The sequence below is a fragment of the Trichechus manatus genome, unplaced genomic scaffold, assembly GCF_000243295.1.
Source record: "Trichechus manatus latirostris isolate Lorelei unplaced genomic scaffold, TriManLat1.0 scaffold00167, whole genome shotgun sequence".
NCBI classification, from domain to species: Eukaryota; Metazoa; Chordata; class Mammalia; order Sirenia; family Trichechidae; genus Trichechus; species Trichechus manatus.
The window spans coordinates 2,285,148-2,313,058 of NW_004444103.1; the positions used below are offsets into that span (position 1 = coordinate 2,285,148).

Genomic DNA, 27,911 nt, shown 5'->3' on the forward strand with positions numbered 1-27,911 from the left:
CCCATATAAAACCCATTGCTGTCGAGTCAATTCCGATTTATAACAATCCTATAGGACAGAGTAGAACTACTCCATAGGATTTCCAAGGAGCAGCTGCTGGGTTTGAACTGCCAAACTTTTGGTTAGCAGCTGAGCTCCTAACCACTGCACCACCAGGGTTCCTCCCATATAAGAGATGCTAAATAAATAGTACCAATATTATTCATCTGTTAAAACTTCAGTCTTGATTCCTTCAGACATCTTATTCATTCTTCCATCCAATTTCATTTCATTCCCAAAAAGATGCTTTTATAAATTGAAAGAACAAAGCTGCAATTTCTACTTCTGATTCAACAACCGTGTGTGCTCTCAGAAGTTGCTAAACCTGCATTCAGTATCTGCATATGAATCATTCATTCTGCAAAATAGCTTCAGCCACTTTTTGAGTTCCAATTTGTTTTCTCCCTGCCAGCTAGCAAACTATTTAAACCTCTTCCTTTCCCAGTCTCCTCTCATCATTCACTTTCTGGCTAAGAAATCACAAATCAGGTTTAATATTATCTTAATGCAAATGTATAACAGTAAACATGCTGCCAAAAATAAATGCATGCATTATGTATTAAGTCCTCAAATTAGAGTAAACAAGTGTAGGGTTATTTCTAACACTGCTTTCTCTGTTTGCATGAAAACTCAAGAATTGGCCGTATTTAAATTTATTTGGGAGTTTATTCAAAGATGAGGCATTCATTAATGTTCATAGTCAACAGTTAGTAAAGATGATGAATTATTTAACTTATTCAACATACTAGAAATTATTTTACAGAGAAAAAACGTTTTGTAGATTTCTTAGAAATTTTCGTGGGCAACCTCTACTACAATGAATTTTTTTTTATTGTGCTTTAGATGAAGGTTTGCAGTGCAAATTAGTTTCTCATTAAACAATACATGTTGTTTTGTGACACTGGTTGCCAACCCCGCAGCGTGTCAACATTCTCCCTTTCTCAACTTTGGGTTCCCCATTTCCATTCATCCAGCTTTCCTGTCCCCTCCTACCTTCTCATCCTTGCCCCTGTGCTGGTGTGCCCATTTAGTCTCATAAATGTGAGCTACGTGTATTATTGCCTGTTTTATGGGCCTGTCTAATCTTTGGCTGAAGGGTGAACCTCGGGAGTAACTACATTACTGAGCTAAAAGGGTGTCCATGGGCCATGCTCTCGGGGCTTCTCCAGTCTCTGTCAGACCAGTAAGTCTGGTCTTTTTTTGTGAGTTTGAATTTTGTTTTTCATTTTTGTCAGTTCTGTCCAGGACCCTTTATTGTGATCCCTGTCAGAGCAGTCAGTGGTGGTAGCCAGGCAGCATTTAGTTGTGCTGGACTCAGTCTAGTGGAGGCCATGGTAGTTGTGGTCCATTAGTCCTTTGGACTAATCTTTCCCTTGTATCTTTAGCTTTCTTTGTTCTCCTTTGCTCCTGAAGGGGTGAGACCAGTGGAGTATCTTAGATGGCTGCTCACAGGCTTTTAAGACCCCAGACGCTACTCACCAAAGTAGGATTTAGAACATTTTCTTTATGAACTATGTTATGCCAGTTGAGCTAGATGTCCCCCAAGACCATGGTCCCCGGCCCTCAGCCCAGTAATTCGGTCCCTCAGGGAGTTTGGATGTGTCTGTGAAGCTTCTATGGCTTTGCCTTGGTCAAGTTGTGCTGACTTCCCTGGTATTGTGTACTATCTTACCCTTCACCATAGTTACCACTTATCTGTTATCTAGTTAGTATTTTTCCCTCCGTATACTCTCTTCCTCATAACCATCAAAGATTGTTTCTTTTTACATGTAAAGCTTTTCATGAGTTTTTACAATAGTGGTCTCATACAATATTTGTCCTTTTGTGATTGACTTATTTCCCTCAACATAATGCCATCCAGATTCATCCATGTTGTGAGATGTATTGCAGATTCATCATTGTTCTTTATTGTTGCATAGTATTCCATTGTGTGTATGTACCATAGTTTGTTTCTCTATTCATCTGTTGCTAGGCAGTCGGGTTTTTCTTTTTTTTTTAATTTTTTTTTAATTGTACTTGGATGAAGGTTTACAGAACAAATAGTTTCTCATTAAGCAGTCAGTACACATATTGTTTTATGACATTAGTTAACAACCCCACGACATATCAACACTCTCCCTTCTTGACCTTGGAGGACCTTCTTTTTTTGGTGAAAATACACATAGCCAAAGATACACCATTTCAAAAATTTCTACATGTACAATTCAGTGACATCGATTACATTCTTCCAGTTGTGCTGCTATTCTCACTATCCTTTTCCAAATTATTGCATCACCATTGTCTTCAACTCACTGCCCCCTAGACTTCCCATCAAAACTTTAGAGTTGCTGTTGTCAATTTGATCTCACATAGATAATTCTTTTTTTTTTTTTTTTTTTTGGTACCTTAGATGAAGGTTTACAGAGCAAATAGTTTCTCATTAAACAGTTAGTACACATACTGCCCTAGGACAATGGATAACAACCCCATGACATGTCAACACTGTCCCTTCTTAACCTTGGGTTCCCTATCACCAGCTTTCCTGTCCCCTCCTGCCTTCTAGTCCTTGTCCCTGGACTTCTGTTCCTCATTGCTCCCATTTTGTTTTATGAGGCTGTCCAATCCCTGGCTGAAAAGTGAACCTCAGGAGTGACTTTACCACTGAGCTAAAAGGTGCCGGGTGGCTATACTCTCGGAGTTTCTCCAGTCTGTCAGGCCCGTAAGTCTGGTCTTTTTTGTGAATTAGAATTTTGTTCCACATCCTTCTCCAGCTCTGTCCAGGACCCTCTATTGTACTGGACTCAGTCTGGTGGAGGCCTTGGTAGTTGTGGTCCATTAGTGCTTTGACTGATCTTTCCCTTGTATCTTGTTTTCTTCATTCTCCCATGCTCTCAAAGGGGTGAGGCAAGTGGAGTATCTTAGATGGCTACTCACAGGCTTTTAAGACTCTAGACGCTACTCAACAAGGTAGAATGTAGAATATTGTCTTTATAAACTGTGTTATGCCAGTTGAGCTAGATGTTTCCCAAGACCATGGTCCCCACAGCCCTCCGCCCAGCAATTCAGTCCGTTAGGGAGTTTGGATGAGTCTATGGAGCTTCCATGACCTTTCCTTGTACAAGTTGAGACACGTTTTTCCATCTTTTTGCTATTGTGAATAATGCTGCAATGAACATGGGTGTGCATATGTCTATTCCTGTGACAGCTCTTATTTCTCTAGGACATACTCCTAGGAGTGGCATTGCTGGATCATGTGGTATTTCTATTGATAGCTTTTTAAGGAAGCGCCATATCGTTTTCCAAAATGGTTGTACCATTTTGCATTCCCACCAGCAGTGCATAAGAGTTCCAATCTGTCCACAGCACCTCCAACATTTGTTATTTTCTGTTCTGTTTTTTTTTTATTTGTGCCTGTAATATCAGGGTAAGGTGATATCTTATTGTAGTATTGATTTGCGTTTTTCTAATGGCTAGTGGGAAGCCCTGGTGACGTGGTGGTTAAGAGCTACTGCTGCTAACCAAAAGGTCAGCAGTTCAGATCCACCAGGCCCTCCTTGGAAACCCTATGGGGCAGTTCTGCTCTGTTCTATAGGGTTGCTATGAGTCGGAATCAACTCATTGGCAGTAGGTTTTAGTTTTGGTTTTAATGGCTGGTGATCGCAAGAATTTGCTCATGTCTCTGTTAGCTGCCTGAGTGCCTTCTTTGATGAAGTGTCTGTTCATATCCTTTTCCCATTTTTTAATGGAATTATTTGTCTTTTTGTTGTAGAGGTGTTGGATTTCCCTCTAGATTTTAGAGATTAGACCTTTGTCAGATGTCAGAGCCAAAATTTTTTTCCCAGTCTGTCTACTCCAGTGAATTTATTGGAATTTATTTTTAGGAAGAGTTCTTGCATTTCAAGTGTAAATGTATGGATTATATCAAAAGAACACTGAGATGAGAACGGCAGAAATTTAATTTTAAGTGATACTTGCAAATATTTTATACAAAAGTATATTATATTTTTCTCCTGTTTCATACCATTTCTATAACACTGCATAAATAATTGTTTTAAATGCATAAACTGTTGTTTTGTGCTATACAGAAGCATGTATTACTGATCTCTTTTGAGCACTGTCAACTTGGGGAGTAAGTCTAGATTTGGGTGTTGATTTTGCAGCGATTAACAGATTTTAGAAAACATCATTTATTTTGGAGAAAAACACCTCCTTTGTGTAGTGAGATAAATAGATAAGTTCCCAAGTGCCATAATTTCCTTTTGGTATTGGGAGTACAGTGTGGTCTGGGAAATTAAAGTAGAATGCAGAGACTGTCATCCCAAACTCACAAGTTCCTATCCAAAGCCAAGGCCATTGTGTAATATCTCAGTAGTTGATAAAACATAATTTTTCTAGCTATTAATGTCACCCCTGATGATAATGAAGAATGTTATTAATAATTATGTACTTGTTTTGTTAAATTCCCCAGATATTCAGATGGTGATTTGGTGAATTCAATTTAAATGTTAAATGTCATAGTTGCTCCCAAAGTATCATTTTGGAAAGCTTATGGAAAAATATAGCACTATTATTTTAGCCTCCCCTTCAAAGAAACATCTTTATACCACTGCCATGGCTTAGCGGTTTTTGATGTGTTGACCCCATTATAGTTACAGTCCGAATTCCAGTTAATTACGCCTTTAACTAGCCAGGGGTAATAGGAACAGGAAGCTCTGAAAATGTCCAGGCTTGGAAAGGGAGATAATTTGCAGAATAGTAGCACTTACTTGCGTGGTGTACTGCTAATTATATACAGACTCTAAATAGTTGTCAGTAATTAATAATAATGTTGTGTATTAATATTTTGCTCTTCCAAAATTCAAAGTTACTAAAACCTCTCAAACTGGAGATGTTTGTTGGAATTTGTACTTGATTCGTGGCTTGAAAACTTTATAGCTGATTTTTTTTTTTTTTTTTTAATGAATAAGTCAGATATTCCCACTACCTGTTTGCCATCTTTTTTGTATCATGTATGAACACCTTTATGCTTTGATTTTTTAAATAGGTATTTATCTTCTGGAGCATGGGAGGGATCTTAAACAAAGCTCTTCATTTTCCAGCGGAGGAAACTAAATCCCTGAGAGGTGACAAGCCAGGGCGGGGCTTGTCGACAGGGAATTAGTAACGGAAAAGAATTGGAACCTGGTTGCTTGGCCTCCAGTTCAGTCTGGTTCCACGAGTACAAAAGCAGATCCTGAGAGCCTTTGATAAAATAATATGGTATTTTTAAGGAGGGTGTGAGATTCCCTGAACTTTTAATTTTACATCAGAAAAAAAATGGCGCTGAGTTGTGGGGGCAGAGGAAGAGAGTTGGTTAATGAGTACAGAAAAGGCCAAGCAGAGGTGTATATTGTCTTAACTTTGTTGTTGTTAGGTGCTGTCAAGTCGGTTCCAACTCATAGTGACCCTGTGTACAACAGAACGAAATACTGTGCGATCCTGTCTCAACATATATGTTATAAAACGTCCATGACAGCAATTCCAGGGACTGAACTAATTAGTTAGGAAAGGGATTCAAGACAGAAAATTCCATTTCTATTTTAAGGGGGAAAAATAAAACAGTCTGGGACATGTGTCTTTACTTACAGTTAGCCGTGATTAGGGAAAGTCTTAGCTCTGAGAACCCTTGGAGATGAAATGTGGTTTTCCTCAAGGGATGTGTACCAGCTGCACCACAATTTTGGCAACTGTCCCCAGTCTCCCACCCCTCACAGACTCACCCACTGATTCCCAGAGCAAGACTGATGATGAAAACAAACTCAGGCTCCTTAATTTTTGTCCAAAAAAGACTGCCGGGGCGCTCCCGCCTGCTTGCCCACCCTGCCTCCATCCACCCTCACCCACTCCTCCCAGCTAAAGAGATAATTAGATGGGCAATCACTTTAAATGGTATCTAAGGAAACAGTTTTGAAAAGGGGATGTATTAAAATTGAGGGAAAATAAATGTTTTCATAATGAAGCAATTAGCATGCTAGTTAAATGATATTGAAAGACTATAAAGCTAGTACAAATAGATTCTACCCTTGCATGCTATTTGCCACAATTGTCCTGTTGATAATAGATACAGCAAGTAACCGCTTCTGACAAATGAAAGCCATCTGCAAATGGCACAAATCATTTCTTTCAGCACTACTGAAAGGCAAACCCTTGGAGCTAGTCACCTTTTAATCTGTGGATATGCTAGCAAGTGGCAAATGACCATTCTATTGGGAACGGATTCCCAAGTGAAAAATACCACGGTGCTTCTTCTTTAATTAACAGCCTTTTCACATTGCTAGCACATTAAAGCCATCCCGAAGAACACCCGTGCTTATATAATCAATGTCACAGCGTCTGTGCCTAAACGAATAATAAATGTCCGCGCTCTGCAGTAAGTGAAAACCTGTTCTCCAAGACTTTCACCTTCATAAAGATGGGCTCAAAAAAACGAAAAAGGAAAAATTGGAATGTGGTCTCATGAGGATAAAAAGGCTAGTGTTAATAATTAACAAGGAGGGTGAAGTGGAGTCAAATTAGCCATAATAGAGCCCAGAGTGACTGGCAAAGTCACCTCTCATTATCAAAAAACTCATTAAGAAATGAAGAGGTGGAAATCCCACTGGGTTCTTCTCACACTTGGGCTGTATCACAGATTATTTTTCAGATTTCTTTCAAATGAAGAACTGTTAGGTCACCATATTGTATATTAGCTTAATCTTCAAGCTTTGAAATATGGAGGGCTGGCACCTGCGTGTGATTCTACCTCAAATGCTTAAATGAGCTGTGCATCTGAAATTCACACATTGGTGTTTATAGATCTCGCTGTATATATATGCTGGGAACAATGTAGAAAGGATATCACTGCTTGATGATAGCAGCGCCAGCTTCGTGTTGTAGATACGCACTTTGACCAACGAGGCAGTGACACAAAAATGTGAACATGTATTTAACTCCAATCCCCAGAGTTGATTGAATTCAGAATTGTGTGTCTGAATTTGTTTCATCAGCCAGTCCTAAAGAAAATATAAAAGCAAGAAATCGTCCACCTTTTTTCTCAGTTGAATTCCACAGTACTGCTCTAGTTGCTTTACTACATATAGATTTTTTTTTAATCTGCTTTTTGTGTGTTCTTAGGGGTTAGTGGTTTAAAGAAAATAATCTGCTCCAAAATGCCTACATGTCCGTCAGTGCAGATTTGCAGGAAACAGCTGTAACTTCTGAAGGCCTGGAGCATCTGGAGCCCCACACTGGAGGGCTATTGATCATGCCACAGCCATGCTCAGTTGTTCCCAGTAATGGGGACAAGTATTGTGGCACATAACCCCAAAGATCAGGAGGACTCGTGTAACTGGAGTAAAATTACGGCCTCTCCATTTTGCTTTACTGTCAAATAATCTAGAGGGCAGGCTGGGAGTAGCTGGATCCGAGCCTTCTTTATCTTTGCCCAAAGCGGTGGTGAATGCTTGTATTGATTTTTTTTTTTTTTTTTTCAAGAAACAGGTGCTGAATACCTACAATTTACAAATCCCAGGCACCTTACAGATGCATGGATAAATAAGAAGCGATTCTTACCCTTGAAAGGCGTAAAGTGTAGTGGAGGATACAGACATATATACTAACTAGACAGTAGACATCTAACTCAATCCTATGTACTGTATTATGAAATTTTTCAGTATAGTTTTAAACTAGGATTTGTTGCTCAAAACATAAGAAACATTATAAAATTGGTACTGTCTTATTCCTTGTTACTTTGTCTCTCTCTTCTCTCTCCCCGTGTGTGTGTGTGTGTGTGTGTGTGTGTGTGTTTGTTGTTAGGTGCTGTCGAGTCGATTCTGACACACAGTGACCCTATGTATAATAGAACGAAGCATTACCCGATTCTGTGCCATGTTCACAATTGTTGTTATGTTTGAGCCCACTGTTGCAGCCACTGTGTCAATCCATATATATATATATATATATATATATATATATATATATATATATATATATATATATGTATATATATATATAGGGGTTGCTATGAGTCAGAATCTACTCAACGGCAACAAGTTTGGCTTTTTTTGTTTTTGTTTTACCTATATATATATATATATATTTACACACAAACACACACATATATATGCCGAGTCCTCGGGTGGCGCGGATGGTTAAGCACTTGACTGCCAAAAAAAGGTGACGGTTCGAGCCCACCCAGAGGCACCTCAGAAGACAAGCCTGGCAATCTGCTTCCAAAAGGTCACAGCCTTGAAAATCCTATGGAGCAGTTCCACTCTACATATATTGTTTAACAAGTACTCCCAGGGGAAAGGGAGAGTTGGGTGTGGTTTTAGAAGGTTATTATGTAAAGGTATAAATTGAATATTAGCAAACTATATGAAATTATTTATCAAATTTTTAAGTAAAAGGAGAACAAAATCCAATGAGTTTCCTATTCTACTTAAATTTCAAAGGGATGCCCTCAGAGCTTACCTTAGGATGTGGGTTTTTACTGATATTTATTCAAAGAAGAGACATTTTTTGAGTGCCTCCCTAATGCGCTAGATTCTTGTCTGGGTGCTTTTCCTGGATCTCAGGGGGGTTCTTGTTTGGTTGTGATTTGTTTTCCTTTTACATAATGTGGTTCTAGGCTGCAATCCTCCTGACTTCTCTCTTGAAGTCTATATTCATATCTTCTGTGACAGGGATCCTCATTATATGTACTGGTCAACGTAGGGAGTGAATTCTTAATTTTATGTCCTAGTCTACTGTGCTTGCATTGTTGAGGACTGATGTAATTTGCAATCCCTTGTAAGTGTTGTTGTATGGCAAAGTCTGTTATTTTTATTGTTGTTAGTGTTGTTTATTTTTCTGGTCGTAGCTTATTTCCTTCTGAAATGCCTAATTAGAATTTTAGGGTAGAAAAAAGCATTCCTCCTAGTATTCCACTAATGCTGACTAATTAGAAGAAGACAAGGCAATGTAAAATTGGATGATATGGGTTCAGGAGTCAGCAGCGTATTTTTACCCTAAAAACAATACATGAACTCTTTTATCTGTTCTTCATTTTACTCAGTGATTATTATATCTGTAATTGTTATTAATTGGATCATAGTTTAAATTCTCTATTGAAATCTTACTATTAAGGGCCTGTAACAAGTACTTCTGTAAACGTAAGACTTTTTTTGGTATGTAAATAATCAACACTAATTTATTAATTATTGAGATGTTCAAAATAATTGGGCTCATCTGCATCCCTAGTTTAGCTTTTATTTACGCTTTTTGTTGTCTTTTTTGCCATTTCTAGTTGTACTGTAGGGCTTAATGTCATTGATGCGTCATTATTTTCTAACAAAGTGATATTTGGAAACATGGACTCTTTTGAGGGAAATTATTATTATTTTATCAGCAAAGCAGGTGCTGGTCCTCCACTTATGTTCCTCTAACAACTTCTGAGACTTCTTCTGAGCTGTCCTTCCTCTTCCCAGACCTCGGATGTAGGATCAGGAGCCTTCTTGGATGAGGCCACATTGCAATCTTGCCTCTTCCAATGAGCTGTTGGAGGCTTCATTTGGACAGGTGGCCACCCCAAATCATAACCTATCTTATCAAACCATATGGAGAATATAGAAGCACTCGTTCAGTGCCTGGGGCTACATATTAAGAAGGCTTTTGACAGTTCTGATAGGAGTGGAATGCAAACTGGCATATGGGTAACCGAGAAAAGGAGCATACATTTACATAGACAAGTACAGGGCTGCGTGTATTGCCATAGTCTTGCCTTTTGAAACTGAATTTCCTCTTTTCAATTCTCTCCCCCTCTATGTATACTTTCCCTTCATTTCTTTTCTTTATATTTTTCTTCTCTCTTCATCTCCCTTTCTCCCTCTTTCTCTCTTCCTATCCCTGATTACTAAAGAAATAATACAGCTGGTTTTCTAAAACTTTGGAAGGTGGGTTTATAATTTGGTTTTTAAAATATAAAAGAACTCTCAGCTGAAATATGAGCAAACTTTGGCCAGAATTCAATATTTGTGACAGTTCTTAAGAAATACAGGAAATCTCCATGTTCTTCTAATTATGCAGGATGTGATAGTTCCCTATCAAGGGTAACAACTGACCAGAGAAAACCCTCCCTTTGCCACATTCATTGAATTAAGAGAAACAAAATAGCCAACCTCTATAGCCAATAAAATTTTAGCGGCCTGATCTTGGACATATGGATCAAAAATAGGGTTCCTCATAACAGTATTATTTAGGAACATATATTGTATATAAAGCATAAAGGCCCAAACAGGCCTCCATGGTTCGTAGGTTGTTGTTGTTGTTTGTTAGGTGCCATTGAGTCAATTCCGACTCACAGTGACCCTACGTACAACAGAATGAAACACTGCCCAGTCCTGCACCATCCTCAAAATTGTTGTTATGCTTAAGCCCATTGTTGCAGCCACTGTGTCAGTCCATCTCCTTGAGGGGTCTTCCTCTTTTTCTCTGACCCTCTACTTTACCGAACATGGTGTCTTTTCTCCACGGACTGATCCATCATGATAACATGTCCAAAGTATGATAGACATAGTCTCACCATCCTTGCTTCTAAGGAGCATTGTGGCTGTACTCCTTCCAAGACAGATTTGTTCGTTCTTTTGGCAGTCCATGGTATATTCAATATTCTTCGCCAACACCACAATTCAAAGGTGTCAGTTCTTCTTTGGTCTTCCTTATTCATCGTCCGTCTTTCGCATGCATATGAAGCAATTGAAAACACTATGGCTTGAGTCAGGCACACCTTAGTCTTCAAGGTGACATCTTTGCTTTTTAACACTTGAAGGAGGTCTTTTGCAGCACGTTTACCCAATGCAATGTGTCTTTTGATTTCTTGACTGCTGCTTCCATGGGTGTTGATTGCAGATCCAAGTAGAATGAAATCCTTGACAACTTCAATCTTTTCTCTGTTTAAGGTGATGTTGCTTATTCGTCTAGTTGGGAAGATTTTTGTTTTCTTTATGTTGAGGTGTAATCCATAGTGAAGGCTGCAGTCTTTGATCTTCATCAGTAAGTGCTTCATATTTTCTTCACTTTCAGCAAACAAGGTTGTGTCATCTGCGTAACGCAGGTCGTTAAGTCTTCCTCCAATCCTGATGCCATGTTCTTCTTCATACAGTCCAGCTTCTTGGATTATTTGCTCTGCATACAGGTTGAGTAAGTATGGTGAAAGGATACAACCCTGACTCACATCTTTCATGACTTTAGACCATGCAGTATCTCCTTGTTCTGTTCAAATGACTACCTCTTGATCTGGTATAGGTTCCTCATGAGCACAATTAAGTGTTCTGGAACTCCCATTCTTCGAAATGTTACCCATAATTTGTTATGATCCACGCAGTTGAATGCCTTTGCATAGTCAGTAAAACACAGGTAAACATCTTTCTGGCATTTTCTGCTTTCAGCTAAGATCCATCTGACATCAGCAGTGATATCCCTCTCTCCACGTCCTCTTCTAAATCAGACTTGAACTTCTGGCAGTTCTCGGTTGATATACTGCTGCAGCTGCTTTTGAATGATCTTCAGCAAAATTTTTCTTGCATGTGGTATTAATGATATTGTTTGATAATTTCTGCATTCGATTGGATCACCTTTCTTTGGAATAGGCATAAATATGGATCTCTCCCAGTTGATTGACCAGGTAGCTGTCTTCCAAATTTCTTGGCATAGACAAGTGAGTATTTCCAGCAATGCATCTGTTTGTTGAAACATCTCAACTGGTATTCCGTCAATTCCTAGAGCCTTGTTTTTTGCCAGTGCCTTCAGTGCAGATTCAGTGCCATCAGTTCCAGATCATATGCTACCTCCTGAAATGGTTGAACGTTGACCAGTTCTTTTTGGTATAGTGACTCTGTATTCCTTCCATCTTCTTTTGATGCTTCCTGCATCATTTAATGTTTTCTCTGTATAATCCTTCAGTATTACAACTCAAGGCTTGAATTTTTTCTTCAGTTCTTTCAGCTTCAGAAATGTCAAGCATGTTCTTCCATTTTGGTTTTCTAACTCCAGAGCTTTGCACCTGTCATTATAATACTTTGCCTTGTCTTCTCGAGCTGCCCTTTGAAATCTTCTATTCAGCTCTTTTACCTCATCTTCTCTTCCCTTTGCTGTAGCTACTGAACGTTCAGGAGCAACTTTCAGAGTCTCTTCTGACATCCATTTTCGTCTTTTCTTTCTTTCCTGTCTTTTTAATGACCTCCACAACTCGTCTAGTCTTTGGTCATTAATGTTCAATGCGTCAAATCTGTTCTTGAGTTGGTCTCAAAATTCAGGTGGGATATTCTCAAAGTCGTACTTTGGCTCTTGTGGACTTGTTCCAATTTTCTTCAGTTTCAACTTTACAGCTTTTTATAGCTGCCATTTAATGTAATCTCCTGTATAATAATGTAGGAATCTCAGTATTGTACTCAAATTTTCATTCATTCATTCAACAAACATTTGGGCATTTGCTCTGAGCCAGAGACTGTGCTGGATACTAAGAATACAGACATGATTCTTGCTTCAAGAACCTGGCAGGTCAGCAGATGTGGTGGAGTGTAACAAGGACCACAATAGAAGCCTGTACCAGTTGGAGAGTAAACAACGGCAATCAGTAATTGGCCAAGGGGAGAGTGGAAAGAAACATTTGAAGAATAAAGAGTAAGTGTATACTTGAATTGAATCATGAAAATCATTGTGGCTGAACCACAGGACATAGGTGGGTCAGGCAACAGAAATGAACTGGTGAGGTAATTTTAAGACATATCCTGGAACACTTAGAATAGCATACTAAGGCTTTTGGAGTTTGTTTGATGATCCAGTAAAGGATTATCATCTTGAGGAGTGACATTATCAGTTTTATATTTTAACAAGCCCCTCTGCTTGCAGTTTTGAGAGAATGAATTGGCAGAGGGAAAATTAGGAGCCTAAGGTCCTGTTAGGAGATCATTGCATTTGTCAAGGAGGGAGATGAGAGGGCTGGAGCTAAGGCAACAGCAGTGGTGATGAAGAAAGGAGGGGAGATGTATTAGAAACATATTAAAGATATAAAATTTACTGTTCTTGAATACCAGTTGGATATAGGAATTGAGGGAAGGGCCTGTGGTATATAGCTCCTGTGTTGCTGCTGTAGTGACCAGGTGAGCAACCTCTTTTTTTATTCCTAGGGTGGAAATATGTAGCCTTGGTGGCACACTGGTTAAGAGCTTGGCTGCTGACCACTTGGCTGCTAAAAAGTCAGCAGTTCGAATCCACCACCTGCTCCTTGGAAACCCTATGGGGCAGTTCTACTCTGTCCTATAGGTCTGCTATGAGTCAGAATTGACTCAATGGCAACGGGTAGGATGGAAATACAAGAAGAGGAGTAGGTTTATGTAACAAGATAATTAATTCAGTACTTATCAAATATATATTTTAAAAAAAGAGAATTCTTGCTAGAGACACATTTGAGTCAACTGCTACTTCCTCTTAGACTCATTATAACATTTAATAGCAAATTTGAGTGTGATTCTACTTATATGCTTCTTGATTTTAACAAACTAAGTATGATTTAATAGCCAACACTCCTAGGTTCTAAATGTAGAATAAAAGTAGCATTTGAACTGATGAGATAGACTGCTTATTTGTACATACGTTAATTTGTTACATAAGCCATCTGTAGTTAAAAATAATGACAAAGCTTAACAGCACCTATCAGTAATACTTATAAATTAGCAATGTAAAAGTGTCCAGCTTTCAATAAAGATTGTATTATAAGCACATTGAATATTTCACAGTGTTAATTTGTTTTTCCATTCAGGATTTTGCTCAATCTCTTGACTTTTCACATTCTAACTGAGTTTGTCAAAATTCTAATTCTGAAAAAATATAATTCATCAAAGATATGACATAATGTGTCTGTCATTTACAAGATGTATTGTTACCTAAACAACCTACTACATTTCTCGTTCTTAAAATACGCTGAGGTTTGGATGAAAGGATGGACGGACAGAAAGGTGGACGGACAGACAGTAGTTTGTGGTAACATAAAGGATGATGGTGTTATAAACTACAGGGGTGAAGTGTAAGGGCTTCAGTATCAGACTGCCTGGTATCTGATCAAGCTTCTACTACCTAATGGATAAATAACCTTAAGCAGGTGTCCTAAATTCTCTGGGCCTCAGTTTCCTTATTGGTAAAGTTGGAAAAACAATAATCTCTCCTCATAAGGTTATTGTGAAGATTATATGAGAGAATACATTTAAAGTACATAGCATAGTACTTAACACTCCAAAAATGCTAGTAATTATGAGAGGGGGACAAGAAAGAGAAGAAGCATTCTAAGTAGAGACCCAATAAATTCAGATTTGGGTATATATATATATTTAATTTGCCTACCACAATTATTTAGATGGTTTAAGTGAGAATATTTCAACCTGAATGTTTAACACCATTATTTAGATGGCATTTGGTAAAAGGAACCGAATTACATGATGTGTAGTACCTTCTACCTCTATGATTGAATCTCCAGGAATAAATAAAGCTCCTTTTTGTGTGCTAATGAAAACATCATTAAGATAACACTAGTCTCCTAAATAAGACATTTATCTTTAAATATGATTATCATTCCTGCTTTAATTAGAAATCTTTTAGCATTTAGATAAGCCAGAAAAGATTATTTAACCACAGAAAAAATACTAAAGCATATCAATTAGAGATAGAAAGAAATCAATATTGTATTTCCTTCTGTATTTAGAATTACCTCCTCTTCCATTGTCATGTATCTATAGTTGTCCAGTCTCTGGCAAATTTTAGAAACATTTAATTAAAGTAATATATCATGGGTCTCTTCGTATGCATAGCATTGTGGTAAGCATTATATACTTTGCCCAAGTTTTAAAACACTGTCAGAGTATTTTTGCCCTGAAGAAAATAATGTGGAAAATTGACATATTGAGGTCTACTTAACTGAGCATTTTTTAACAGAATACTATTGAGGTTGCTAGAAATTAGATTTAGAAACTATAAGTATAGTTTACAGCATTATGCAGCTATCCAAATCAATAAAAGTGAAGGAGATTACTAAAAGACTTCTCTCCACCTCCCACCTCTGCCACCCTAGTCCAAGCCGCTGTTATCCTTGACCTGGTCTGGTGCCATAAAGGACAGCATGCTAACTTTCCTCTCTGATTCCATCCTTGCCACCTGTTCTGTTCTTCACAGCAGCCATAGAGATCATATCATGTCACTTCTCTACTTCAAAATAATAATAATAATGCTTCCCATTATACTCAATAAAACCCACACTTCTCCCCATGTCCTACAATCTATACCTCCCGTTCGACTACTCTGCCCTTCCCTCTCTCTACTCCAGCCACATTGGCCTTTTCGTCCTTCTACAAGCACACCAGGCTTATTCCCTCCCTACAGCCTTTGTGCCAGCTGTTCCCCCAACCTGGCAACCCTTCGCTCCAAATCTTCCATGGATAGCTCCCGTCATTTGGGGCCAACTAAAATACCAGCTCTTCAGCTATACCTTTCCTAACTACAGAGTATATTTTTTCAATGAGCATATTTTCACTTTACGGATCATATAAAAATAAAAGTCGCAGCTCGGTTAGGATATGTTCATTTGAGAAATATTTACAACCTATAGCACCCAGCCACTGCCAAACCCACTGTCGCCAAATCAATTTCGACTCATAGTGACCCTTCAGGACAGAGTAGAACTGCCCCATAGGGTTTCCAAGGCTGTAATTTTTATGGAAGCAGACTGCCACATCTTTCCCCCATGGAGTGGCTATTGGGTTCAAACCACCTACCTTTCAGTTAGTAGCCAAGCACTTTAACCACTATGCTACCAGGGCTCCTTCCTATAGCACCATCACCCCCCAAAAAATTTACTTACAAATTCTTTATTGACTATTACTTAGCATTCCTTGGTATTTTTCCGCAGAGTCTATATTATTTCATGGTGCAACTTAGGCACATACTGGCCTCTGGTAGTTTGCTATCAAGGGTACTGTGTCCTGTGCATAGAAAGCACTTATCACCTGGTGGAGAAGGTGGCCTTACTCTGCAGTCCTCAGTTCTGTCCCAGTAGCATGGATTCTAAGACTCTTAACAACTGCTTTAGGTATGATGTTTCATACTACAGTTCATTAAGGACAAGGGAAAACTGAAAAATGCATATGATGTGCTGTTTTTAAATACAGACGTGGAAAACTGGATGACTAAAAAGAAAATGTACAAATAACTAAAATTTCACAAATCGGAACAGACAATCCCAAAGCCACAGTCACATTCCTGGTGAATTAAACAGGCATAGCTCTTAGAAATAATCAAGCTTAGCTCTTAGAATTGAACAGATTTAGCTCTTCTGTGATACACAGCGTAGCACAGAGATTGTTGTGATTGTTGTTGTGTGCTGTTGAGTCGACTTCAACTCAGAGACTCCATGTGACAGAGTAGAACTGCCCCATAGGGTTTTCTTGGCTGAAATCTTTACAGAAGCGAATTGCCAAGTCTTTCCAGGAGCCGCTTGAGTGGCTTCAAACCACCAACCTTTTTGTTAGCAGCTGAGTGCTTAACCATTGCACCACCAAGGCTTCTTACAGAGTGATTCTAACTGTTTAATTACTACATTCACACATGTACAGTGTGTCCCTGGGTTAAGAACATCTGACTTACAGACAACTTGTACTTAAGAACAGATTGCCGTACAGCCTATTATATTAAAAATTTCAGTTAAATACAGTGGTTCATAATAACAAATGCACACACTACTTTGTGATGCTTATGAAAACATTGTTTAAGATGCTAGTTTAGTGTATTTATTTGGAAGTGTTTTTTAAGCATTTTATATACATTAAAAAACAAACCTGTTGCCATCGAGCTGATTCAGACTCATAGCGACCCTGTAGGACAGAGTAGAACTGCCCATAGTGTTTCCAAGGTTGTAATCTTTATGGAAGCAGACCGCCACATCTTTCTCCCTTGGAGGCTGGCGGGTTTGAACTACCGGCCTTTCGGTTAGAGCACTTAACCACTGTGCCACCAGGGCTCCTTTTATATGCATAAAACCAAACCCCACGGAAGTCATTCTGACTCATAGCGACCCCATAGGGTTTCCAAGGCTGTAAATCTCTGGAAGCAGACTGCCACATCTTTCTCCCGTGGAGCCGCTGGTGATTTTGGACAACTGACGTTTCAGTTAGCTGTCAATTGCTTTAACCACTTCCCCACCAGGGCACCTTTTTATATGCATATACTAAGACAAACCTTTGACTACCTGATGCTAAATAACAGCATGTACCTGTTCCGACTTACCTACAAATTCAACTTAAAGACAGACTTAGGAACAGATCTAATTTGCAACCTGGAGACTGCCTTTCTAGACCTTCAGGGGTACCAGCAGCTCCCTTGTATCTCCAGCAAACAGCCATGCCCTCGTGTGTTAGACCTCTCAGAAAGTAAAAGCATAAAATGCAGGAACATTTTGCAGAGATAAAATCTATCTGTGTTTCTGACAGCCATATACAGAGGACAGTTATATATACTTTGATAAATTTCCATGACATAATATTCAATGGGGCGCAAGATCCATTATCGTCTATATCTTATCAGTTCTGTGTCAGGGCAGTCCCTGGGTGGCACAAACAGTCAAACACTCGACTACCAGCCAAAAGATTGGCGCTTTGAACCCACCCAGAGGTGCCTTGGAAGAAAGGCCTGGCGATCTGCTTCTGAAAGGTCACAGTCTTGAACAACCCATGGAGAGCAGTTCTGTTCTGCACACGTGGGGTCACCATGATTCGAAATCTGCTGGTTTCTGTGTCAATCTTTCAGGAAACATTTTGTCATCCATTATTTTCCAAATGTCTGATATTATCCCTCTGACAAACACTGTTTCTGCTTGGCTATTTCAGCACTTTTGTGTAATGGAAAATTTCACAAACACTTGCAAGAAATCTTTGTGCCCTTGGTTGTCCGCTACGTCGATCTCATGGAGTCTTCCATCGCCCAGTCAATTCACAGAGGTTTTGAGCAAGAGACATGGCAGCCGGTCAAGTAGGTATCTCGCCTAGTGTCCATAGAGCACCTCCTCTTCAATCCTGACCTTATGACTTTACGTATGGCCATCTTCAGTTATTGCTTATGGTGGTCCCTTCCCACGTTGTTTGTTTCTTTACAGGAATATCGCCAACAGTCTTCCCAATGTAGCTCTTCCAAAAGTTCCAAGTCTGCCTCTTAATCTTCCACAGATACCTAGCTTTTCTACTCCTACATGGATGGCTTCTTTATATGAGTCCACGTGTGTATCCCTCACTTATTTCCTGGTGGTGTGTTAGCTAGTGCATGGCCTGGGCTGTGTTCTGTGCAGATGTATTTAGAATGCATGGCATTTACCATCAGAGGAATACTATGTTTTGGTTTTATTTGTTTGAGTTTTTTAAGCTAAGCTTAGCATATCGATGATAAATGACGTAGATTTTAAAAAACAAAACAAAAATACTGTTTTGTTGTAGTTCATGTGCAATCTATGGGGCAGGGGTCATTTTGTGACCCAGGTTTTACACTCTACCCTAAACAATACAGGAAGAGTTCTCCATATTTAGCCAGTCAGTGAGGTAAACAATATTTCTAGGATTTTTTAGGCCTCTCTAGCTTTGTTACTGCCTACATGACTTACCTTGTACACCTAGAAAACCGCTGTGAGAACAGTTTTAGTAATATAATCTTGTCCTATTTAATCTCAGCTTTAAAGAAACATTATTGCAGCTTTCAGGGATGGGGTTGTTCTTTATTTCACAACACCAGGAAGTTCTTCTTTTGTCCTTTTTATATATCAGTTGGTACAACTTGTTGTTTCTAAATAATCTTTATCATTAAAAACTGTATTTATTAACTGCACATAGTGATGAGCCTGCCTATTATGGATTCAGTAATTACTAGTCACTGACTTGAAGAGGACCTGGCCTTTGGAGTTCATCAGACCTGAATTCAGATACTAGCTTATTAATTGTCAATCCTTTTTAGCCCCAGTTTCCGTCAACTCTAAGATGGTTATAACACTGAATTTAAAAATATCTTTGAGAGGATTAAAAGAAACAATGTATGGAAAGTGCCTGGCACATCCTAAGCTCTCAATAAATGATGATTAACACTACTATTCCATATTATTGCTATTAACTATCATCAGTCATCATCATTTTTTTATAGCTTATAGTTTTCAAAATTACGAGCCTCACAGCGCTCAGATGAACTCAGGAATAGTCCTAGTTTTCAAACTGGAGAACTCAGGCAGGCAGTCATATGCTTTGCCCAAGATTTCATATGAAGTCAGCTAGTAAGAATAACTAGAAGAAGAAGAAAAATAACTACCGTATATTGAGAATTTACTGTGTTCCAGTAAATTCTTTATCTCGTTGGGTCCTTATAACAACCCTGTGAGGGAAGACTAATATCCCCATTTTACAGGGAAGGAAACTAGGGCACAAAGAAGTCAAGAAACTTGCCCAGTGTCTCACAGCAAATGAGTAACAGAAGCTGGATTTGAACTAGGTTTGCTTGACTCCAAAGTCCTCACTCCTATCATTAATTGATTCTGCTTCCAGATGGACATTTAAAAAAAAAAAAAAAAAAACCATTGCTGTCGAGTCGATTCTGACTCATAGCAACCCTACAGAGCAGGGTAGAACTGCCCCATAGGGTTTCCAAGGAGTAGCTGGTGAATTTGAACTGCCGACCTTTTTGGTTAGCAGCCATAGCTCTTAACCACTGCACCACCAGGGCTCCAGATGGACATAGGGGTTAAGAACTTATTCAGTATCCTTTCTTCCTATCCAACCATAAACTGACAAATCTAGTCCCAGTCAAGTATGCATACAGTTGAGAAAAGAGAGAAGAAATGACCAAGAAAGAGAACAATAACTTAGAAAATAGTTGGACAATATTTCTCCAAGTTAAAATCATTATTGCACTCATAATAATTACTGCGATGTTACATATCAGTCTTTTTCTTACAGGAAGAGTGCTTTGGCTCATGATAGTGTGTAGGGTGTTGTCTCTGTATGCTCAGGAATTAGCTAGGAAGTGAAATAAACCCTTCTACAGTTGCTATGACTCAGAACCGACTCCGTGGCAACGGGTTGATTTTATGATAAGGAGCCCTTGTGGCACAATGGTTAAGCACTCAGCTGCTAACCAAAAGGTCAGCAGTTCAAACCCGCCAGCCTGCTCCTCAGAGGAAAAGACCCGGCGATCTACTCCTGTAAAGATTACAGTCTAGGAAATCCTATGGGGCTATTCTACTCTGTCACATGGGGTCACTATGAGTTGAAATCAACTTGATGGCACGCGTCAACAAGTTTATGATATCTTTGTACTTCTTCATACTGTTTTATAATTTAATTCCTCTTCTTCCTCATTCCTCATCTACTGAACAGCCTTTATTTTGACCAAAGACACTATTGTGAGCATTATCCTGTGAAATTTAGTTTGTTGTCTTTGCTATTCCATTATTGGAGATAGGAGCCCTGAATCTCTTATTACTGGAGGCCCCTTTTTAAAATGAGCTGTGTCTTAGGACAGGAATCATGACAACTTGTGGCTTTGTAAATAAAGCACTTGTAATTTCACCACTCTGGGCAAATAAAAAACATGTTTTACAAGTGAGTGACCGTTATCTTTACCTGCCAAGGTTATCAACATCCAGCTCTTTGTCCAAAAGCCCAGAATTACTCATAATGTTATATTATTCAATTAGCTTTTTGAAAGAAGTTTTGCTATAAAACATTGACTAGCAAGGAATATTTCCATTTCACTAATAGAGGAAATTTTGAATACAACTACTGGTTAAGTGGAAAGGAGTAGTTTCAGGGGGTTTGAAAATACATCCTTGCCTCCTAATATGTAAACCATGTTAGAATCTTCTTACTGGGTATTTTAACTCTAAAACTAAATGCCAGTCAGGTAAGCTTCCTGCTGGCATTTTTAGGAAACTATCCCAGAGTCCATTATTCACATTTGAATTATTTAATCTGTTAATAATACCTTTAGGAATAGGTCACTGGTTAGAAATAATTTTAAAATGAAAAGGTTCTGACTAAATTACAGGTTATATGCACCAGCTCCAGAGAAAAACTATTTACTTTGATTGTCTCTTTATTTAATAATAACAAATACTTATCATCTTAGTTACATTCCCAATTAAGCATATTTATTGTTCAGAATCTTACTGTAGCATTACAGGATGGAGGGAAATATACCCAAATCTGAGACAAACATTTAACTGTCACATATTATGAGAAAGTCCATTTTCAATAAAATTCTGCCTTTACTATTTAGGATTTTGTTTTGATGATGGATTTTGTTGTTATTGTTGGGTTGTGTCATTAAAGAATACATACATATTTCAAGTAGTTAATCAACTTCTATTTCTCCAAAGTAAAAAATCATAAGTAGATTTGCTTCTCTGCCAATTGTATTTCGACTGCTTTTAAAACATAGGTCCTCTAATCTACCAAACTGTACACTGTGGATATATATGGGGGGGGAGGAGTTGCTTAGTCGTTTTTTTCTCTTATTTTTATTATACATATGGCAAAAAAGGAAGTACGTGTAGTGTTTTCACAAACATTTTCATAGCAACATCAGCATGGTGTTGTCTGGTTCTTTTATTTAATGGCACATTTAGAGCACTGAATATTACAGTTAGGAGATACTGAGTAAAGAGCTGTATGAGATTTCTGTGCTTTGCTGTGATTGGTCCCTTGAGATCTTAACTCTGAGGCCATCTTGGCTAGCCAAGGAGATCATGAGGAATTACTAGCAGAATGGGAGGAGGAAAGGAAAGTAGGTAGACTGTAGAGCTACAACACTGAGGCAGGGTGGGGGCAGAAATTAGCCTTTAAGTAGAGCAAAAGGTGATTTTTTTTTTAAGCTAGCTAATTAAGACATATTTAGCTAAACACTATGTTTAGTTAAAACCATTTTTATAAAAGTTTTCAACCATGCTCTTGTGATAAATTTGAGTTCATTTGACTTCTTTAATTTTATTGTACGAATTATTAAACGTGTAAGTTTTAAGTTAATATATGTTAAAAATATTAAGCAGGAGTCCTGGTGGTGCAGTGGTTAGGAGCTTGGCTGCTAACCAAAAGGTTGGCAGTTCGAACCCACCAGCAGCTCCTCGGGAGAAAAGATGTGGCAGTCTGCTTTCATAAAGATTTATAGCCTTGGAAACCCTATGGGCCAGTTCTGCCCCATCCTATAGGGTCGCTGTGAGTCAGAATCGATTTGACAGCAACGGGTGTTTTTTATATGTCAAGCAGTTGCTGGGAAGCTGAGGGCGAATGATCTTACAGCACTTTTGTTGTTGTTGTTATTGTTTCTTTTGCTTTGGTTCTCTTTAACAATTAAGTTTCGTATATCTTAAGGTAGGAATATTTTACTTTCAAAACATCAATTTCGCTATTAGGTTATATACTTGCATAATGGGAAGTAATAGCATTAGCCTTTTGCCCATATATTATATGTACTCCCGTACAAATTACCTTCATACATGGTGTGAAAATATTGTCCCCTAGAGTAATTTTGTCATTATAGTGACTCCATAGCAAGTCTTGGTACCATAGTTAGATGTAAGGACCACAAATACATGACTTTGTTCCAAAATCAGAGCACCCTGAGTGTCATTTCTGTATCAGGCCATACCCTTTAATAAGCTGGGTTTTAATTATGCGCTAGAAAAGGGGCAAAGCATTTCAAAGTAGAAGCAAGATTCTTTTCCCTACGCAGCCTCTGTTGTTACTTGTATGTCCATTACCTGTTTCACCTTCACCAGTAGTTGAGAAATATAAGGGTCCTGCATTGTATGCTACATACCTGTAGACAGACAAAAGCCATCTTGATAACAAAGGCACATTTGCTTTGGTGGAAGAGGAAGGATACTAGTTGATGTCATATGGATTATCTTGCAGAAAGCATACTTCTCTGAATTTCTAGAAGGGAATGTTTATGTATTTATACTAGAGGTCGGTAAAGAACATTTAAAATGTTTGTTCTTATATACAAAATTTGATTTTATTTTCCTTAGCAAAGTATCCTTATCCATTGTATCCCATTTTTGAAACCTTACCACTATATTTGCTCCTATTTTGTTCTCCTTGCCTTGCCTTATTACTTAACAAGTGAAAAAGGAAGAATTAGAAGGCTGAACAGCTGGACAAATAAACTATTGGATCATTATATATTTCTTGTGGTATTTTTTAACTGATGTCAATTGGTATGGAAAGGAAAAAACAATGTGTTGGTGATCCACATAGTTAACAGTAGAAGTTTATGATGTTCTTTTTTCCTTTTTCTTCTAGCAATGGTTCGGCAACATCAGAAGACCTTTTTTGGAAACTTGATGCCCTGCAGATGTTTGTCTTTGATCTACACTGGCCAGAACAGGAATTTGCCCACCACTTAGAGCAAAGACTAAAACTGATGGCCAGTGATATGATAGAGGCCTGTGTTAAAAGGTAGACATGTATTTTCAAGTTGCTACTGAATATGCTAGCACCCAAAATACCACTTTCAACTAAGTACCTGTTACATAATTGTCACAGGAAAGGCTTCAGTATGTACAAGTGTTCCAAAATTTAATTCCCTTTAGCTCTCTGACCTGAATTCAGGGGACCCAAGTAGTTGATGAAATGTTCGGAATTGGCCTATGCATTTTTCCAGATCTCTCAACCACTGCTCTCATCCGTAGCACCCATACCATATTAATAATTTCTGTTGTGCTTATTATTTTCTCTGGGAGTTCTGTGCTTTAAATTCCCAAGGTAATACCTCCTGAGACATACGGAAAAGATCTGTTAAGTACTTTATACATTATGTACCGTGTCTGTGTGCTGTGAAATGACATGGCAAACTCAGAGTATGATCAGTGCTGTCAACTGTTCTAGGATAATGCACTGTTTTCTGGTTTTTTCTACCCACATCAGATGAGTTCCAAGTATCCATCTACATTCTTCACGACAGCCTGTGGATTCGTCCAAATTGCTTTCAGTTTTTATCAGTGCTTTTAAATTCATCATTACATCCTAATTGGCCAAGCATTGTTTTTTTTCCCATTGGTCTCGCTCATGATATGTATTAGAATGCTGTAGGGCAGCATATAGAAATAACAGTCAAATACTGGTTGGAGTAATTTAATAAATCCCAAATTCTTCAATCCGAGAAGAATCCTGTCTCTAGAATAGTGTTTAATGGCCCCATAAAACTATGGATTAGATTCTTTAATGTTTAAAAAAAAAGTCCTGAGATGGTGTTGTTTCAAATCTGTGGCTATTCTCTGACTAGCAAGATGAATTACAAAATACTTGTTACAGAGTTTCTTTTCAAAAACCTAATTGCAAGATTGGGTATTTAAAAGAGAACCCAAGTGACGTAAAAGAATTATACATTCTGTCTTGTACATTAATTGCGATGTTTTGGAGTTTTCAAGACTTCTATTTTTTTTGTCTTTATTTTGTTTTTCATAAGTCCTCACATAGAGAATTCGTTCTGCTTTAATGCAGAGAAGCATGTGATTTTTCTACTTGAAAAGTAATTCAGGCAGTTGAGTGAAACTATGGGGTCTTCCATTAAATGTGATACACTGTATGTAACAGTTAGCTTCATTTGAGGAGAGCTGTGGTGTGAGTGACTGCGTAAAGCTAGGCTTAGTATAAAATATCTCAGTCTGATCTTTCATATGTGACACCTTAGGAGAAAACGTCCCACGCCCTTGCTCCCAAGCACTGCCAACACTGCTCACTCCTCATTTGCATGTTCTAAATTAGCATGTGTAGTGCTGTTTTCAATTTTACAAATCAGGTGGGACATATGTCAAATTTTTTTACTCTGCGTTCATGTTTTAATAAACAGAACAAGAACGGCATTTGAACTCAAGCTGCAGAAGGCAAGCAAAACAACTGACTTACGCATTCCAGCCTCAGTGTGTACGATGTTTAATGTGTTAGTCGATGCCAAAAAGCAAAGCACCAAACTCTGTGCTCTGGATGGAGGACAAGAGGTAAGTGAAGTGCCCCGTGTGGAAATGCAGCAGGGGCTGCCCTGGCAGAAAAGGATGCTATTTCCAGAAGGCACTCCCGTGACTGGGCTAAAAAAAAGACCAAGTTCTCCAACACCAAGCGTTCCATCTTTTCGTTATTACAATAGTGGAGCGCCCTTACTTTGTTCCTGTGGGTTTCTTCTTTTTTATATGAAGACTACCTAAAATTTTACAAGTGGCCATTGAATTTCAGATATACCTTGTAACAGCTTATGTGTTGTGTATTTGCATAAACCTTACTTTTTACAAGCAAATTAGAAAGCTAGAAAGCTACCTCCTTTGTTTAGACAAATCTAGAGTAACCAGAGTTTGCATCCATTAAGGCAAGTCACAGAGAAGTGGCATATGAAATACTTAATTTATACAAAAGTTTTCATTTTTTAAAGATGGAGGAGAAACATACTCAGAAACAAGGCCTAGAGCTTTTTGATAAATACCCCATTGTTTTAATTTGATTTGTATGTTGTTTTTTTTTTTTTTTGGTCCCAAAATACCATTTTATTTTACCCCATGCTTTATTTGTAAGAGTGGTGATTGTGTGAAAATGGGTGTAATTTCCTTAGATTATCTGTTTAAGCTGACATTTTGACATTTTGTTGCCTTTTTTTCCATTGTAATTACCTTTTCATCATTTCTTTATTCTTCCCTTATGTCCTCTTTCATCGTCTTTTTCCCCCCCCATGGCATGAACCAGTTTGGTAGTCAATGGGTAAGTCTCATCTTTTTTTTTTTTTTTTTTTTTGTAAAAGCACATTATCATTTGAATTATTATTTTTGTAAATGTCCATTTTTCATTTTCATCTTCTAAAACTAAAATTATATAATTCATTTTCAGGTTTTTGGTTTCTGTGTGTGTGTATAAGCTTACTATAACATAACAATAGCCCAAAGACACATTTAAAACACATGTAAATAATTATATGGTACATAACGTCTTCCCTGTTAGGCTGCAGAATCTGCAAACTGCCCTTACATTTTTTGTTAATAATTTATTGAGATGAAATTCACATAACATAAAATAGACCATTTCAAAGTGAACAATTTAGTGGCAGTTGGTACATTCACAATGTTGTACAACCACCACCTCTGTCTAGTTCCAAAACGTTTCCATCACGCCACAGTAAAACCCCTTTACCCTTTACATTTTTAAAGATAAAATTAGTTAAAGCCAAATTAGTATGCTTTCCTTTCAACTGAATTCTAAATAAATTTAGAAGCAGAGTGCTTATTAATATTTTCAAGATATCTATATCTGTAATGTTATTGCTTTCATTACCCCTAAGAAACAAACCCATTGCCATCGACTCAATTCTGAATCATAGCAACCCTGTAGGACAGAGTAGAACTTCCCCATAGGGTTTTGAAGGCTGCCATCTTTAAGGAAGCAGACTGCCACATCTTTTTCCTGCAGAGCGCCTGGTGAGTACGAACCGCCAACCTTTCAGTTAGCAGCCGAACGCTTAACCACTGCACTACCAGGGCTCCTTCTTTCATTAGTACCAGAGGAATTTACAGTTTTGGACTTTAGATGACATATAACATATATCCTGATATCCCTAAATACTTGGACCAGCAGGCTGCACTCAAGGTCACTTCATACAGAACAACCCAATTTTGGGTTTGGCGAGATGCAAGTCCCCCAATTATACAGTCTTTCTGCCCACTCGTGGCCTGTCATAGGCCTTCTCCCTCCCCTACAAAAGGCAGTCCTGAGGCACCACCTCAGAACCTAGGAGGAACATAGTTTGAAACCCTTTATGCCTATAGGATTGACTGGATTATATTCTTTTTTTTAAATTTTTTTTTTTAAGCCAAATGTTCTTGTCCTCTACCCATACCTGTTGCCTTCAAGTCGATTCCAACTTATAGTGACCCTACAGGACAAAGTTGAACTGCCGCATAGGGTTTCCAAGAAGCAGCTGGTGGATTCAAACTGCCAGGTTTTTGGTGAGCAGCGGTAGCTCTTAACCACTGCGCCACCGGTATATTAAATCTTAAAAACAAGCTGTGCAGTTGACACCAGGGAGTCAAACTCAGGGCAACTCTTAGTTAAGCTGACAATTCTCATCCAAGCAGAAGGGCTCAGATAACTGAAAGTGGATGACAAGACCCACCAGTTGTGAACTTCTCATACTTACTCGACCCAGATACAGACCTTAGCTATTTGGCCATGATTATATTTACGTGTATTTATGTGTGTCCCCAGTGGTATACTGGTTAAAGCGCTCGGCTGCTAACCATAATGTTGACAGTTCAAACCCACCAGCCGCTCTGAGCGAGAATGATGTGGCAGTCTGCTTTTTAGCCTTGAAAACCCTATAGGGTCGCGGTGAGTCGAAATCCACTTGACAACAGTGGGTTTTGTTTATACCTATTTTATTCTTTGAGCAATTCAGGGAAAAATTTATTTCCAATACCATAGCATACAACATTACAAATGTATTAAGTAACTGATATGTGTTATAGAATGTTCGGTAATTATCATTTTCTGATCACTTAAAACATAGTTCATTGTCTCTAATTACCTGCTCTGAGTAGGGAGCTGGTTTAGCAACAGATGTCTCCTATCTACCTCGTCAGATTAAGCCTTTGATTGCTCAAGAATATCGTCTTAAGTCCCTTCATAAGCCCATCCATTTTTCATCTGGTTTGTAGAATCATCTTACCTCTTTCCATTAATACTGAGTTTATTCATTTGTTTTTATTTTAATAAACACTTTGGTACCTGGCACACAATAGGCACTTAATAAATATCTGTTGAATGAATGATTGACTGATTCATTGTCAC

At 38.3% G+C, this 27,911-nt stretch overlaps 1 protein-coding gene across 13 annotated transcripts in view; it reads left to right on the forward strand.

Moving 5' to 3' along the window:
- Positions 1-27,911, forward strand: part of CADPS2 (calcium dependent secretion activator 2) — a 573,575-nt gene that overhangs the window by 489,655 nt on the left and 56,009 nt on the right. For 8 of the 13 annotated variants that reach the window (XM_012558431.1, XM_023740901.1, XM_023740897.1 and 5 more), the window contains 3 exons: positions 17,943-18,084; positions 23,388-23,543; positions 24,937-25,084. In XM_012558431.1, coding sequence (XP_012413885.1) covers positions 17,943-18,084; positions 23,388-23,543; positions 24,937-25,084 — 446 coding nt within the window. Of the gene's footprint in view, positions 1-17,942; positions 18,085-18,208; positions 18,329-23,387; positions 23,544-24,936; positions 25,085-25,817; positions 25,833-27,911 lie in introns of all 13 variants that reach the window. The other 5 variants (XM_004386536.1, XM_004386535.2, XM_012558428.2 and 2 more) reach the window with 2 other exon arrangements.